General features: G+C 31.0%; 1 protein-coding gene across 2 annotated transcripts; it reads left to right on the top strand.

Moving 5' to 3' along the window:
* The first annotated feature begins 6,301 nt into the window (after positions 1-6,301).
* On the top strand, positions 6,302-16,705 carry LOC129918283 (uncharacterized). 2 transcript variants are annotated; one of them, XM_055998739.1, is made up of 4 exons: positions 6,302-6,666; positions 6,764-8,779; positions 8,842-8,999; positions 15,353-16,705. In XM_055998739.1, exons 2-4 carry the CDS (start codon positions 6,963-6,965, stop codon positions 16,333-16,335), a joined length of 2,958 nt encoding a protein of 985 aa, XP_055854714.1. In that variant the 5' UTR covers positions 6,302-6,666; positions 6,764-6,962; the 3' UTR covers positions 16,336-16,705. The 2 variants fall into 2 exon arrangements, with proteins under 2 accessions (XP_055854714.1, XP_055854713.1); XM_055998738.1 differs by lacking the exon at positions 6,302-6,666 and having other exon boundaries at positions 6,676-8,779.
* The last annotated feature ends 590 nt before the right edge of the window (positions 16,706-17,295 follow it).

The raw sequence follows: 17,295 nt of genomic DNA, 5'->3' as shown, positions 1-17,295 counted from the left end.
TTATAGTAAAAGAATGGTATTAGAAATAAGTATAAAATTTAAATATACATATAAGCAATTTTTAGAACATTTTTTCTTAGAGTCATGAGGAAGATTGTAAGCACAATCGAAAAGTCGACAGAAAAGAAAAAGTAAAATCAAAATACGACCTGTAGCCAACGAAGAAGATAACATTCATTATCTAAATAAAGAAAGTTCACGTAAAAAATTAATTAATTTTTCTATATTTAATTTTTAATTAATACAATCAAACTTGAACCTAGTTAAAATAAACAGAAACCACTTTGATTTAACTGTTTTTCGGAATGATTTTTCGTTGAAGGCCATCATTTTCAAATGTATTTTTTTTTTTCAAAATTGAATCAACGTTGACCATACTACATTTTACATTGCGATTGCAGTTGAATGTTTTTATAAAAATCGCAGGGACCGGAAAATTACCTATATTTTTACAAAATTCTTACGTGGAAGGTACCTTAATTTATGGTTCAACTGTACTAAAAGTACGAAAATAATTCAGAAATGTTTTTCTTCTACATTCGTGTTTTGAGTAGAACTTGCCTGGTGCCCTTCACTTAAAAAAAAAACTTTGAAGTTTCGATTATATCGATGTTTCCAAGAGCGATGTTTTCAGCATCATTATTTTTTTGCGGAAACATCAAACCATAAATATTTTTTTCTATAAAAAAGTACCGAGTAAAAATAGTATAATTATATGTTTAATACGCATTTTAAGAAATGTGATCTCTGAAAGCAAAAGCTAGCTTTAAAAAGAAAAAAATGTACAAATTAAAAAAAAAAATATAGGTATCTTTAGGATGAAATAAATTTCCTCAACACAAGTTTGTTACAAAGAAAAGCGTATATCTTCTTAAACCAGAATATCAAATTAAGTTATTGCGATTATGTATAGTTATGATAGAGCGTTCGTGGATCGAGATACATGTAATCATGTAATAGTTATTATATCATGGAAAATTATATGATTTTTCAGGTTTTAAAAGTTTTCATTAAAAAAATGTGTAGGAAAACAAAAATTTTTTTTCATGGCCTCAATATATTTACAACTAAAAACGACTTTTTGCTAATATGCCTATGAATCATTTCCTAAAGCATAGTCATAACAATAAAGAAACCCTTCTTATGGTTTAAAAGCTCGTTTCCACCTTTTTGACTTATAATTTTCTGTTTTTCATCTGAGGTTTTGGGAGGGGTCATGACCCCCACGACCCCCCCCCTAGATCCGCCACTGGTTAAGAGTACCATCAGACTGAATGACAAGTGACTGTTTGTTTGGTTTTTTTTTCATTTGTACTGTATGAAAATCAATAGCTTTGAGAGGGAACAAGTAGTTTTGAAAGGAAAAATAAATTTTAAATTTTTTTGCTTAACATTTCAAAGTGACATATTTTTTTCAAAAAAAAAAAAATTATTTTTGAGAAAAATGTATGTTTTAAGAGGAATAGAAATAAGAAGGTATTCAGAAACTTCAAAAGATCTCCTCAGAAAATATTTGTTGTTTCTGGTACGACATTAAGATTTTTCTTTTCAAATAGAATAGAAATACATAAAACTGTTTTTTTTTTTTTAAGTACTCTTAACAAATATTTTGTTAAATCGAATGAAAAACACAGATAACAATTTTTATTGGGAATAATTTCGGATCTATACTTTTTGAATGTTCATATTTTTTGCTTAAAAAAAGAACTCCGCTATCAGTTTTCACAGTCTTTAGTCAAACAGTCTTCACAGTCTTTCTCTTTAATAAAGCACTATTTTTTTAGTAAGGAAGACGGACACGATCCCGAAATTCAGAAAACCCAAAATCCCGAAACCCCATAATTCTGAATATCCAAAATCCAGAATACCCAGAATTATAAAAATCAAAAATCCTGAAAACCCAAAATCCCGAAATTTAAACAGAACAAATTTTTTTATCTCTAAAACATTTCATTTTATTTAAATTTTTCGAGATTTCGAGATCTTTTTCGGGCTTTTAGGTTTTCGGGATTCTGGGTTTTTGCTTTTTTGGGTTTTAGGGATTTCGGATTTTCGGGACTTTGAGTTTTTGGGATTTCGGCTTTCGTTATTTCGAATTCAAAACCCTTTTACCTATAAATTTTTAAAAAATCTATATAATATATTACTTTTGAACTTTGGACCTACCACTTGAGCGTAAAAAATTAAAAACTGTTTCAAAAAGTGTGATCTTATGGGGGCACCCTATATAAATTTCAAATTAATATTAAATGAATCAAAAATGATAGCCGTATCCTGTTGCGATACTAATTGTAAGACTTATGATATAGCAGGTGGCGAAATTCAAACATTTTTTCTTATTTTTCTTATCATTAGTTGACTTCGTTCAAGGCTAAATATAATTAATTATCCCCTTTGGAAATTTAGCAGCCTATAAAGAAAATTAATTTTTATGTCACTTTAATCTCCAAAAAGCACATTTCAGCAGCTGACTTTTTCTTTTGATGATAATTTTTTTCCATTTGCCAAAAAGCCCAAAACACAAGTCAAAATTTTGTGTTTCAAATAAAAACAAATAAAATATTTTTTTAAATACAATTAACCACATATTTGTAGTCTTTCAAAGGCGACAGACATCCCACGCAATTTAATATTGAAATGTGGGGAGCTTTTACAATTTCAAAATAAATAAATTAAAATTAAGAAAAAAAAAATTATAAAAATAAACGGCAGAGTCTTAAAACTTAGACAGACTTAAAAAAAATATTTAAGAGTACAAAAAACTAAAATCAAGTGCACTAGTACTTAGAAATAAAAAAATTAAATGTTTTCATTCATAGTTATAAATAAAAACCATATATGTTGTAAATGTCATTAACGGGTGTTAATGTAAACAGTGAAATTAATAAAATCCAAAAAATATTATTTCGATCAAATATTTTTTTAACAATAATAAAATTTTAAGAGGATTGTGGCTATAAATCAAATATTATTTGTTGTTATTTTATAGTACACGCGCTTAGAAAATATTTAAATAATAAAAAAGATTAAAATTTATGTGAACATTAATACATTATAGTCGAGTCAAATTAGACATAAAATTTGTAAAATCTCGGAATCCAGGGAAAGTCGATGCATCTGAAAAACGAGTATAGGGCTGCATTATAAAAGGGTCAAATAAGAAAGTTAAAAAAAAAATTTCACCGCTCTCGATTACAACAGTTTTTATGGACCGTTAACTGTCATTCCGTATGCAAGCGTCAATCGGAATTGCTGTCTCATTTTAGATTTTGATCAAACTTTGTAGGGATGTTCTCTAGGACTGTAAGGAAGCAAATCCATTATGATTTAATTTTAAGTTGCGTGGTTTCCCCGGTACCCGCATTCGAACTTTTTCAGAAGATCATTTTTATGTTATTATAGCTTTGCGTCTACTAAAGATATCTTTTTGTTTGAAACGCCATTTTAAAGCTTAAGAGTAGTAATTTTTGAATATATATTAAAAAATTACGTAATAATTATCCCTGAATTAAAAATAATTTTTGAAAAACTGGTAATTTTGCTGATTTTTCATGGTTTTTGACTGGCTCCAGAACCTTGGCTATTATATGTAGGAAGCTTATACTTACCAAATATTAAATATAAATATTTTTTCAACAAAATAAATCTAAAATGAACTCGATGGCTGTACTCCTTATGTAAAAATTTTAAGTTCAAAGTATAGAGTATTTTAAAAAAGCTAATTTTTATACTGTCATTTTCTACGATTTGACTAAACGAAGAAATGTGAAACTTACAGTGTGTTAAGCTAAGAGTACGAACTAAATATACTATTAATTTCATGCTTCTATCTTATGTCAAACATAGTGCAATCATAGCCTTAAGTAGGGTTTTTTTTTGGCTTTTTAGCATTTTTGCGAATTTTCAAACAAGCGGTACACTAAGAAGATATGAAAATAACACAATTTTATTTAGAGGACTTAAAGTTAAAAGTTTCAACTTAACACACTGTTAGTTTCATGTTTCTATCTTTAGTCAAATCGTAAAAAATCATAGTATAAAAAAATATTTTTTCAAAAAACTCAAAACTTTGAACTTAAAATGTTTGCATAAGGAGTACAGCCATCGTATTCATTTTAGAATTATTTTGTTGAAAAGTATCTATATTTAATATTTGGTAAGTATAAGCTTCCTACATATAATAGCCAAGGTTCTGGAGCCAGTCAAAAACCATGAAAAATCAGCAAAATTACCAGTTTTTCAAAAATTATTTTTAATTCAGGGATAATTATTACGTAATTTTTTAATATATATTCAAAAATTACTACTCCTAAGCTTTAACATGGCGTTTCAAACAAAAAGATATCTTTAGTAGACGCAAAGCTATAATAACATAAAAATGACCTTCTGAAAAAGTTCGAATGCGGGTACCGGGGAAACCACGCAACTTAAAATTAAATCATAATGGATTTGCTTCCTTACAGTCCTAGAGAACATCCCTACAAAGTTTGATCAAAATCTAAAATGAGACAGCAATTCCGATTGACGCTTGCATACGGAATGACAGTTAACGGTCCATAAAAACTGTTGTAATCGAGAGCGGTGAAATTTTTTTTTTTAACTTTCTTATTTGACCCTTTTATAATGCAGCCCTATACTCGTTTTTCAGATGCATCGACTTTCCCTGGATTCCGAGGTATAAAGCTAATTTGACTCCACTAATTAATATTTAGCAATTTAAGAAATAAAATTTTATATTTTTTCTAGTTGAAAGATTTTACTACAAATTTTTATCACACAATCTATGACGTCAATATATTTTCGTTTTCTTTTATATCGTCATCCACGTACTGACATTGAAATATTTTGTGCTAAAGTCGAGAAAAAATTAAATAAAAACACAAAATCGATGCCACAAATTTTATTCAAATATACAAAGTGGGAGGTAATTTGTTCACATATAAGCAATATATTAAGCATTTCTATTAGTGCGAAAACATAAATCGTCCAAGTTGTTTTTTTTTTTTCTTATTTTTTCTTACTAACTTATGGTATTAAAATTATTTGGAAGAAAACAAAATTGGCACCAAACATCTTAAGATGTTATGTGTATGATAATATTTTGGCATGAAGTGATAATATTTTGTAGGCATTAACGGAATTAAAGTTTAAGAATTTTAAACCATTAGGTAGACAAAATTTAAGGAAATATTTTTTGAAAGTCTATAAAAACATGTCGTTTTAATATTGTACCTACAATTTTGTATAATCCTACCAGATACCGTAGAAAAACCATTTTAAAAATTTTTGAAGCCATAAAATATAAATTAAATTATTTCTCATAGAAACTTGGCCTTTATATAAGGACAGAGTTAATTGCTTTATGATAAAAAGCAACCCAAATGAATACAAGTAGTATTTTACAATTAAATAGTTTACAACAATGAGGAAAAACTATTTTTTGGACGCGTTTCGGACGCGTTTTGGAATAGTTTTGGACGCATTTTAAACACGTTTTGGACGCGTTTTGGAAGCATTTTTAGACGCGTTTCGGACGCGTTTGGACATGTTTTGGACGCAATTTGGACGTGTTTTGGACGAGTTTTGAACTCGTTTTGGACGCGTTTTGGACGCGTTATGAACGAGTTTTGGACGCGTTTTGAACGCGTTTTGGACGCGTTTTGAACGCGTTTCGGACGCATTAAAAAAGCGTTTTGGACGCGTTTTAAATACGGATCGATCGCGTTTTTGAAGCAAAACGCGTCCAAAACTTTTTCAAACGCGTCTTAAACGCATCCAAGACGCGCCCAAAACGCATCCGAAACGCTTCTAAAACGGGGCCATAACGCGTCAGAGACGCGTCATGGCGACAAGGCAAAAAAATAAAAACAAGTGACATGGCGGCAAAGTGAAGAAAATGTTATTTGATGCCATTAATTGCAAAAATTGAGGTTCATCTGTTATTGTGTCATTAATTTTGCTCCACTCTGCATAAGATGTAGAATATTAAACAAAAATTCTCTGTCTTCTTGAACTGGAATTCAAAATTAATTTCAATTACCAATTTGTATTTGAATTTTGCATAAAACTTCATAACGAATATAATCATGTCCACCTTTCCGTTTCCACATAATACGGTTTAAATCACTACTAAAAGCATTCCATAGACAACAACCTATTAAAAATACTCTGAAGCTTTTCCACCTTTCAAGTTTCATCAAAAAAATATTAACGTCATGTTGAAAAGAAAAACTCATAATGACGTCACACATAAGTCTCCTCTAAATCTCTGTCATTGATGTGAAATGATTTTCTTTTTTTTTTTTCAAACTTTCTAATTAATTTATTTCCACACCTTCACATTCGTCATCAGCTGTTTTTATGTGTTTCTATCTTCTCTCAGCCAAACGCCACCCAAAAATTCATGGCCAGACATTTCCGAGCGTAAAGAAAAATTGAAAAAGTTCCCCCACAGAGCGATGACAAAAAAATATCCCCCATTAGTGTATTTCAAGACGAAGACTCGAGCAATGGGTCATCAATGGTGGTTCTGCGATTTCGAAAATATTTTCTAAATTTTTTTTTATATTTAGTTTCCGATTGTTTTTTTTTTAACAAAATTATATTTATTTCGAATTTTTTATTTAAGTTTCTTACGATTTTTAAAAAGACCTATCTCATAAAAAGGTACTAAAAACTTACGACTTTTTTTAAAATTAGATCAAACCTAAAAACTTTCTTGGGAATGCGACCAGTACGTGATATAATTATATTTTTATTTTAGCAGATAAATAATCCGTATTAATATTTTCGTGTATCTATCGTGACGCTTTGAGAGAGTGTGTATAAAGAAAAAGACAACGACGACAGGCTTCTCAAGACATTGCAAAATTCTATAATTAACTTCGGCGTGCTATTGCGACAGAAGCAAAACGGTAAAAGAGGTCTAGATAGAAGTTTTTTCTTATTTGATTGTCGACAATATGGAACCGGGACAGGAGTCATCGGATTCAGCTGTTGTTCGACGTCGTCGACGCGTTGTTCGACCAACAAGGGAACAGACTCCAGAACCCGGACTCGCGGTACGACGAAACTATTCCGATGAGAGTAGTAGTAATTTTGAACAGCAGACGGTTCAAACGGTTAGGATGCAAATCCGGCCTCCTGGGACTATGTCGGCACATGAAAGCAAGATTTTGAGAAGGCGTGATAAGACCTTTGCTAGTGCAGCAGCTCGAAGTCATTCACAGCCACGACAAGCTGAAAGACTATCTTCACCTGAGGCTTTTGATCTGATCAGAACGGTTGAGAAGAGAAGTCTTTCTTCGCCAAGACACAAGGAGGAATCAAGTGAAGGAGAACCTTATACCCCAAGTCCCGAGATCCGTGAGGATTTCCCCGGTTCACCAAGTCGGTTGCCTCTGGCACGACAGATGCCAAAAGAAGATGGTAACCTAAGCCGTTTGGAACAGAATCTTCGGCGGTTTGAAGATGAACGAAGAAGATTTGAATTGGAGAAGAGAATCTTTGAGAAGGAGAAGCGGGAGCATAAAGTTCGTTACAAGCAGTATTTGGATAATGAAGAACGAAAACGTTTGATGGAGAACTATCGGAAAATTAGTGACAGAATGCACGTTCCAAATGACCCTGAAGAACGCAGAAGAGTCGTTCAAAGCTTGAGGCTTTCAAGGAATGAGGCTGCAGTAAGACAGAAACAAGTTCGACCATCACGGTATGAGTCTTCTACTCCGGTCTCATCATCAGAATCTGAAGCTGTTCATCCTGAAGATCATCGAAACAATCATAGGTCACCACCACCAGCTTCTCAGAAATACCGACCTAAAGAAGCTTCTCCACCGAATCCAGTTCCACAAGCCCCTCCAGTTCCAGTTCGCCGAAGTGTGAGTCGTAATAATTCGTTGTCGCCCATTCGACCAGCACGAAGGTCGAAAACTCCTGACACAAACAGCAACAATGCATCACGAAAATCTTCACTTGAAAATGTTGCCACAGATAACTTGGAGCGAAAAAGGAGTTTTAGAAACTCTGATTATGAAAATGAACTTCAACAGAAAGCTCTTGAAGACATTTATCGCAAAGCAGCTTTGGAAGAAACGAAGACACAAAGTCTTGGACGTAAAAAGTCTTCAAGGAGCTCTGAAAAGAGAAATGGTTCGATAGAAGATGAAGAACCTATTCAACTAAACGGTTCCAGAAAGTCTTCATTTGAGCTTTCATTGGAACGAAAGCGAAACTCCATTGAAGAGAGTATAGAAAAAGCTCGAAAACTTTCTCTAGAAAAAGCTGAAGCTTTAGAACTTGTAAGAAAACGTAGTCTCGGAAAAGCTGAAGCTTTACAAATAATGCGAAAACGAAGTTTGGAATCTTCGACCTTACCAAAAGAAGAAGTTATTCCTGAAAAGAAAGTTAAAGCTGTTAAGCAACCTTCTTTGATTTCAAGACTCATTGCTTATTTAAAACGGCCAAAAACTGAAACCAAGGATGAAAATCGTCCACCAGCTGAAAAACTGTTTACGAAAGTCTTCTTTCGAGAAATGTTTCGAGAGTTTCGTTTTGAATGGGTTAAACTTAAGTCCGAATATCCTCGAGAACTTCAAGCAATGTGCCGTGAGCGTAACAAGTGTTTGGTAAATTTTATAATACTTGTACTTTTGTGTGGTTTTGGAGGCTTGATGTTTCGATACACAGAAGGTACTTTGGAAAATATCTATAAATGTGAGGTGCGAAAAGTTAAACGAGATTTTATTGATCATTTATGGACTGTAAGTCATAATATGAGGTGAGCTAGAGTTTTTTTTGTTCACTAAGGAAGATGTTAAATTTGTGTATAAATAATTGCAGAGAAGACGATTGGAAATCTGCTGCTCGAACGAAATTAAGAAAATTTGAAGAGGAATTACATGCTATGCAAGAGCTTGGTGTTCGTCGATATCCTGGAATGAAATCGTGGAATTTTGTTAATTGTGTCTTGTATTGTTGGACCGTAGTAACGACAATAGGTATTTTATATGAATATTTAAGTGTTGTGTGTTTACTGTAGGGTAATCTTGTAAGCAGATCCTGAGAAAGTAAAGTCGAACGCCTAAGGGCGAATTATAGTCATCAAACTCTCAAATCAAGATTTGACAATGTTTTCTTTAGAGTAGCTTCACTCAATGGTGTTTCTTTTTCTACAACTCGAGTTTTAAAAAATTTCAACTTAAAAAAATCTTGCATTGACATTTTCAAAACACAAACAATTTTCAACAACTTCTTTGATTGAAAATTAGACCATTTTTTCACTCTATGCATTTAAGAAAATTCTATAACTTATTTGAAACCTAAAAACGAAGAGAAATTATGCCAAAAATTAACTTAAATAAAAGTTGTAGGTAGATCTTTGATATCTATAACTTTTGTGTTTGATTTTTTTCGATAGATCTTTAAAAAAAATTTTTTTTCACCCTACTTCTTTTTTTTCCTCCTTTCAGTCTTCGGATTTTTTCTATAAATACATATACATATCTACCATTAATCCTAAATTTTTACTCAGCAATCATTTTCTACTAATATTTTTAACTTATTATAATTTTATAAAAAACAACATTTTACAAGGCGCAAAAAGCATTAAATCATTCATACAATGGCAGGTATTTGGGTAAAGAATCATAACTTCTGACTTTTTGAGCTATTCAGAAGGGAAGGAGTTAAAACGACATTTTTTTTAAATTTATAGTTCATTCAGCTTTAATGGAACTCGAGATAACAATCCGGCATGACATTACATATTACGATGATAGAGAATGCCAAAAATGTGGGTCCCGCAATTTTGTGCAAATCACTGAATTAATTTCTTTCTAACGCGGCAGTTAACGATTTTGAGTTATTTGCTAGGGGAGAAACTAAATTTTTTTAAACCAAAACTAACGTTCAAATTTGTATGGGTAATGACCGAATAACGTTTAACTTTTGTGGTAAAATTAATTATTTGAACAGTTATTTCTGAATTTCTCGTAAACGGTTTAGATGATTTCAAATAAAAAAAAAATTGAATACAGAAGCTTTAAACGTTTACAAAAATTAAAAAAAAAAAACACATTTTAAATTTTTAAATTTTTTGAAAAGTCATATTATTGAAAACAGGTTACAGGAGGTTTTTTTATTGACTTTTTTTATAAACAAAGCCAGATGTCCATTCATTTACATTCATTTATTGAATATACGTGAACAATTTACATATTATTAACATTCAAACTCAAAATTTCATAAAATGAATTTGAAAAAAAAAAAAAATTAAGACCTATTTATTAATTATGTACTTTATTATTTAAAATGATTGATTTTATTAAATTAAATTTCTGATCAAAGGAAGAAATATTATTGCATACTTCTTCAAATATTTGGGTCAAGGTCTTAGTATTTGTTATAACTTATGTACACACAGAGAAAAAAATAGTCATTTTTAACTATTTTTTTTACTATTTTCAAAGTTAAAATCTTTGACTACTTAAATAGTCAGATGGAGGGAGGGACTAAAAAAAGTTGTTATTTAGAATCATTTTTTAAACAGAGTCTTCCAAATTAATGATGCCAACGAAATATGCTGATGGGACAATATAAAGGCCTCGCGGAATTCGGCAGTTTGGATGCACTCCCTGTTGATTGATTTTTGTTCCACTGAAAAATAAATTTGAACAATTAATAACACGGTGTTACAAAAATGAGGTTTTAAAATATACGCGGGTTGAGACCTATCACGTTTTGTAGAGCTAGTCGCACTGATTACGAAACGGTATTTAAAAAGTCCCTAACACCCCCAAAATCTGGAGTTAGGGGCAAAAAACGGATTTTTTGACCTTCACCCATTGAAAAAAATCTAGCTTCGTCAAATTTTTACCCATTTTCGATTTTCGACATTTACAGTTTCTGATAGGAGTTAAATATACCTTTTTAACAATGTATAAAACATGTAACTCGGTTAAACCACCTAGAATTTATAAGCTGTCAAAGTTCAAAAATTCCATTTTTTTCGTCATTCACCCAACTTCGACATCAAATTAAAATATATATTTTCACAACAACATGCTGTTTTAAAAATATATTCTAAAATAATATTTATTTCCAAATCAAATGAGGTATTTTGTATGAAAATCAGTTTAAAATTGGCGTAGAAAAAAAAAATTTTACGATTTAAACCCAGATACAGAATTTCGAACTTTTAGGTATAGAACAAAAATGTTGTTTTGGCACGTAGTGGGATAACTTGGGCGCCAGGATTTGATAACGGTTTTTTGTAGAGGAGTTCAATACAAACATTTTTTTCCTTGAGAGGGGGGTCTATCTCCCCCCGTTTAGGTGGGAGGGGCAGTTTTCTAAAAAAAAATATCAAAATAAAAAAAAATATTAAAAAACAACTGCAATACTTACAGTAATAAATGATACCATTTTCGAAAGGCAAAATTATACATTTAATTCTAATTTTTAATTCAATATATTATAACTAATAGTTTTTGAAATAATCGATTTTAAAGTTAAAAATAGGCGAAAAAAAAATTTTAAAAGCTCATTTTATACTATTTTTGTCCAGACTGTGAATTTTAATAAAAACATTACTCACCCAGAAAACTACCTCAATTCCTTATCGAACATATGTTTCTATGTCTTCTAGTTTTTGAGAAAATTGAAAAATAAAAACAAATAAAAACAAAAAATATTTTGAAAAATGAAAAATCTGATAAAATAATTTTTCAATTTTCTCAAAAACTAGATCTGTAACTATACGACATCTTGTTTTCTGTAACCATACAAAATCGTTACTCTTAACTATTTTGTTTTGGCATGTGACTATTATAATAGTCATTTTTAACTATTTTGTAACTATTTTCTGTAAAAAAAAAAGTTATTCGCCAAATTTCATTGAATTCTATAAAGTGACTGTGCAAATAGTTACAAAATAACTATTTTTTTTCCCTGAGTGTAGGCTCAAATTGTAGTCATTCTGATAAATCTTTCACATAATCTAGTAACAGATTTTTACAGATTTTTACAGAATTTTATAAAAATCATTTTCTTTATATGCATTTGACTTTCATTACCTGACAATTCATTAATAATATTATGTTTTTGCACATAAAAACTTTCTGCATAAAAAGAAAAAATTTCAATACATTAAAATTATTTTTTCTAGTAGGTATTCATCAAACTTCTCACAATTTTTCTATTTGTCTAACATAAGTCATTTAAACTGTAAAATAAAAGCTTATTTTAAACCAAATTCTGAAAATTTTATGAATTTCAACGAATATTAACCCTCTGTAGGCACACCTCTTTTTTGTGACGTGATAGGCACACGGGTGCGAATTTGGTTTATACTTTTTCACAATATTTTATAGAGAATCAAGTATGAAATTGATGTAGAATATTCTGAGGAATTCGAATATTGTATTCACAATTCCGAAAAAAAAATATTTTCACCCTTATAAAGAGACTTTTTTCTGACCACTTTTTTGAAAAATCGTAATTTTTTTATTTTTGTCCTGCCAAATTCGCACCCGTGTGCCGACAGAGGGTTAAAAAACAATACTTAATGCACAAATTTGGCATTGGATTTTTAAATTTTAATTTTTAAATGCAGAAAGTTTTTGATTTGCCTTAAATGTTTAACTTTAATTTCAAATACACTGTTTGTTTTAATTGTTACTTTACAACCCCTACTTACTTTTCAAAGAATTTTTATGTTGAAAAATTGGCAAGTAAAGTGTTAGTCAAATCAATCAAAATTCATATCGCCATCTTAGAGTGAAAATCAGTCTACTTTACGCACCTGACAATGATATCAAAAAATAAAATATTTTTAAATTTTTGAATGAATCAAAAACAATATAAATAAAATTGTTATTTGAAAGCATTTGAAAGCTTTTTGTATTTTAAAAACATTTTTTAAATCAATTTTATGAGGTATTAGCAAGTGGCAACTAGCAGGTTTGCACTCTAAGCCGACGATATGTATAAAACACATTATAATTTTAATTTAAATATATTTTTATTTCATAAACCAGTTTAAGTTTATTTTAGAAGAAACTAGCTAACCCCCACCCGCTTCGCTGAGTGTACTTTTTAAAAAAACAGAACCTGTTTGAAAATACATTTAAACCGAAAAAAACTGGTTTATTGTAATGAACATTAACCAATTTATTGTAATTTATGCAGTTATTGGACATTGTTAATGGAATAGCGACACTTGATTCGGAAGGCCGAATTACACTTCAAAACAATTTTTTCAATGTAAATTCAAAAAATGAATTGATTCAAAGTGTATTTCCAAGTATAAAGACAAATTACAAAAATCATACTTGGCTGAGTGAACGTGCAATAATGGCTGGTACAAATAAAAATGTTTCTGAAATCAATGCAACAATTTTAAACTATATAAATGCACAATGTTTTGCCTACAAATCGGTTGACCCTATCACAAATGAAAGCAATGTATCAAATTACCAAACGGAGTTTTTGAATTCATTGGATATACCAGGACTATAATGTATCAAAAGCCTTGCCATAGGCCCAAGCGAAAAAATATAATTTTTTGGTTCATGCTGCTGAATTTTTAAAGTTTTTGTCGAAATGTCTTTAATTTTGTTTATCCCATTTACCTGCGCTTATCATGTAGATACGGATTGCCTTAAAAAAAAGTCAAAGAGTTCATACTTTTTGATACAAAAAAACGTACATAAGGGGATAAGCTCCAAAAGACGTTTCCTATGAAATTCATGCCGGGAGAATTATCAGACCGGTCCAATACTTGAATTTGTATATCGAGGAATAACGTGACATTCTTAACTTTATGGCAAGAACCCAGTCTTGCATAGATATAGATGCTTCGAGTCTCGAGCCTATTCTGAAATCGTAGAATCAAAACGTTCCCAAGCTCCTTTTGTTTTGGTCTGGAGCTTGGCGTTTTCCACAATAACCTCATCCTTTCCCTGAAATAGCAGCACAGCCAATAATGATCAAAGGATGTGTTTTTATTTGATTAATGTACTTGTCTGGTCTTTTACGAAAAAAAAACTACTCCAAATCTTAGAAAATTACGTACTATCCAGACGATTAGAGCTTCTATGTTTATGCAAAATGCGATCCTTGCCGTTAAAGTTAAGCATGTCACGGTATTCCTTGGTACAAAAAAATTATGTATTGGACCGGTCTGGTAATTATCCGGGCGTGAATTCCATAGGAAACGTCTTTTAGAGCTTATCCCCTATTGTACGTTATTTTGTATCAAAAAGAATGAATTCTTTGACTTTTTTAAGTCAATTCGTATCTACATGATAAGTGCAAGTAAATGGGACAAATAAAATTCAACATGAACCAAAAAATTGTATTTTGTTCGCTTGGCCCTAATAATATGGCAAGGCACTGTAGGTGTTTCATTAACCTGCATATTCAAAGGCAATTTAAGAACCGAGTGTGCTGTACGGCCACCATCTAATAACATGGCTGCAATTTCCAGAGCCAATGCTATTTTATTTTCAGATCGTATTTATGCTAAAAGTAATGATATCAAAAATGTTTTTCCCGTACCATCGGGTGCATCTAAGAAATACAAACCACAACTCTGATTGATGACATCTTGCATAATAGTGTCATACTTCGGTTATTGGTTTGCACAAATATTCTTAATTCAACGCAATTGTATTGCCTTCCGCGTAGTATTTCTTGATCAAGAACATCTTGCTCTTCACGATTTGGAGCAACCAATCCTAATTGTGCCAATGCTTTATTCGCAATCATCAAACAAAACATACATTTTTTCATTTGTGTAATCCAAATGTGGATTTAATGTCACAGGGCGCATTCGGTGTATCTAATCCTAATCACGGAAATTATGCTAAAGTTCGAGTGGATTTGAAGCATTAGATGTGATTATATTTACTGAGAACAATATGATGTGGCGTAGACAAAACAGATGCACCAGGAAGCGTTGAGTCCCAATGAGTGTCTGCTTCAAGCAAATTCAAACGTTGGCAGGCATCACAGACTATAAACGATAATTATTATTTTGAAAGCCTGTCTTAATATATTTTTTTACAAATAAAGCTTAGTTAAACTTTTTAAAAAGCAAGAGTGTTTTTTCACTCGTACAAATTGACAGCTATGTGAAAGTGGGAGAAAAGGTATTATTTTTTTTTGATACAAACCATCTACATATTAATACCTTTCAAACAAACAAAAAATTACCAAAATCGGACCAGCCAAACGCGAGTTTATCGGCCACACACACTTAACGAACTCATTTTTATATATAAGATATATTTTTTTTTAAAACATTTTTATTTCATTTTAATTCAAATCTATGTATTTATTTTCATTTTAGGATATGGCCATATTACACCTCAGACTGTACTCGGTCGATCGTTGACAGTTATATACGCCATCATAGGTATCCCAATGTTCCTGATTTTACTGGCCGATTTCGGTAAACTCTTCACGCGAGCAATCAAATTCGTATGGGCCTATGTTAGGCGCATCTACTATACAGGAACTTGTCGAAAAGTTCGCAAACAACAACAAGTCATGGATGTTATAAGCGGGTTCAACACAATGTACGACTATGCTCTGCGACGGCCAAGTCATTTCTTTGGTAATCCCAATGATGAGGAATCAGCTCATCCAGGCACTCCATCAGAGATTCCATCAGACCATCCACAAACAGCTAATCAACTACATCCCACACCTCAAACTCCTGGTTCTCATGCACAATCCCACTTGGAAACTCCAACCACCCCATATCCTGAAACCTTTGAGGTTAACGATGAATTCAACTTGCCTATCTCACTGGCCAGCATCATTCTCGTTTCTTACATTCTCGTCGGAGCTTTTGTGTACACTTTGTGGGAAGATTGGACTTACTTTGAGGCTTTCTACTTTGTTTTCGTTTCCATGTCAACTATTGGCTTTGGTGATTTCGTCCCCAACCACCCGATCTTTATGATGTGCAGTATAATTTATTTAATTTTCGGTTTAGCTTTAACTTCTATGTTCATCAATGTTGTTCAAATAAAATTGAGTAATACTTTCAAGGATGCCAGTGCGAAAATCGGTGCAACTATTGGTTTGACAATGGCCGAAGGAAGTGAATCTATTTTACCAACACCATCGGATATAGCTTCAGTTCATATCCCTAAGTTGGGTACGATTGGCGAAGCTATGAATGAGGAATTATCTCCAAGCGATGTTATACATTTGCCACCACCTAATTTCGAACCTGATGGCCCGCCACCACTTATGCCTAAGAAAGGTTCACTCATTGAACCTGAGGAGAAACCAAAGAAGAAAAAAGGTTTCTTTAGAAAATAAATTAAAATAAAGTCCAGCCGTCATTTAACAAATTCTATACAACAACAACAACTAGTCAGCTTTATTTATCATAAAAAAAAAGAAACAAAATTAAATTTTTGGTGTATGCGAGTGCCTTTTTCATTTAACTAAAGCTTTAAGCTTCAAGAGAAATATTTTTACAAGTTTGAAATTAAAAATAATATATATTTACCATAATTTTAAGATAAAAATAATGTTTGAGAGTTTTAAAGACCTGAGGAAGAAGAAACGTGAAATTCGTTTGTTTTCAATAAGTTCGTTAATAATTCAATTTCAATTTTTAATAGCTATTAAGTAAAATATTTAAGATTAATTATACAATTATTTTAAATAAAAATTTAAATAAATACGACCACGAGAATAAGTTATTTTTACTTTCTTACTATTAAACGATTTTATATAAGGTTTAAACTAGTTTTTGACATGTTTTTTTTTTAAATACAATTGCAGTTATTAGTATGTTTTGAACAACAGGATGTTCATCATCATTTTTTGGATGGTTATAGATTCTTTGTATGACAACTCAATTTTATTTCACTTAAAACTGACATTTAAAATTTTAAAAAATTTCGAATAAGGATCTGAAATTTGAAAAGATGTACTAAATTTTTAATTTTTATTTCAGTGCATTCAATATTCATGTTAATGTTTATTTAGCTATTTTTAACATCCAGAAAATTTTGATCTAAATTTGTCCTTATGATGATGCATAGGTATAACCGCACAAAAGCGCTTGATTTGTATGATTTTCGTTTTAAGATAAAAATAGTGTTTGCGAGTTTGATTTTTTTTTTTTGTGAAAATACAGTCTAATATTGTACAAAATTACATTTTCAAAAATTGAGTTTTAATTTGGAATCAAATATTCATCAGAAGGTTTTACAATTCAGCCCGTGATTGAAATATTTTGTTTGTATTAATCTAAAAAAAAGTTACTCA

This window comes from Episyrphus balteatus, chromosome 4, assembly GCF_945859705.1.
Source record: "Episyrphus balteatus chromosome 4, idEpiBalt1.1, whole genome shotgun sequence".
Taxonomy (NCBI): Eukaryota; Metazoa; Arthropoda; class Insecta; order Diptera; family Syrphidae; genus Episyrphus; species Episyrphus balteatus.
The sequence above is the reverse complement of the archived record's forward strand: the minus strand, read 5'-3'. Positions and strand labels throughout refer to the sequence as shown.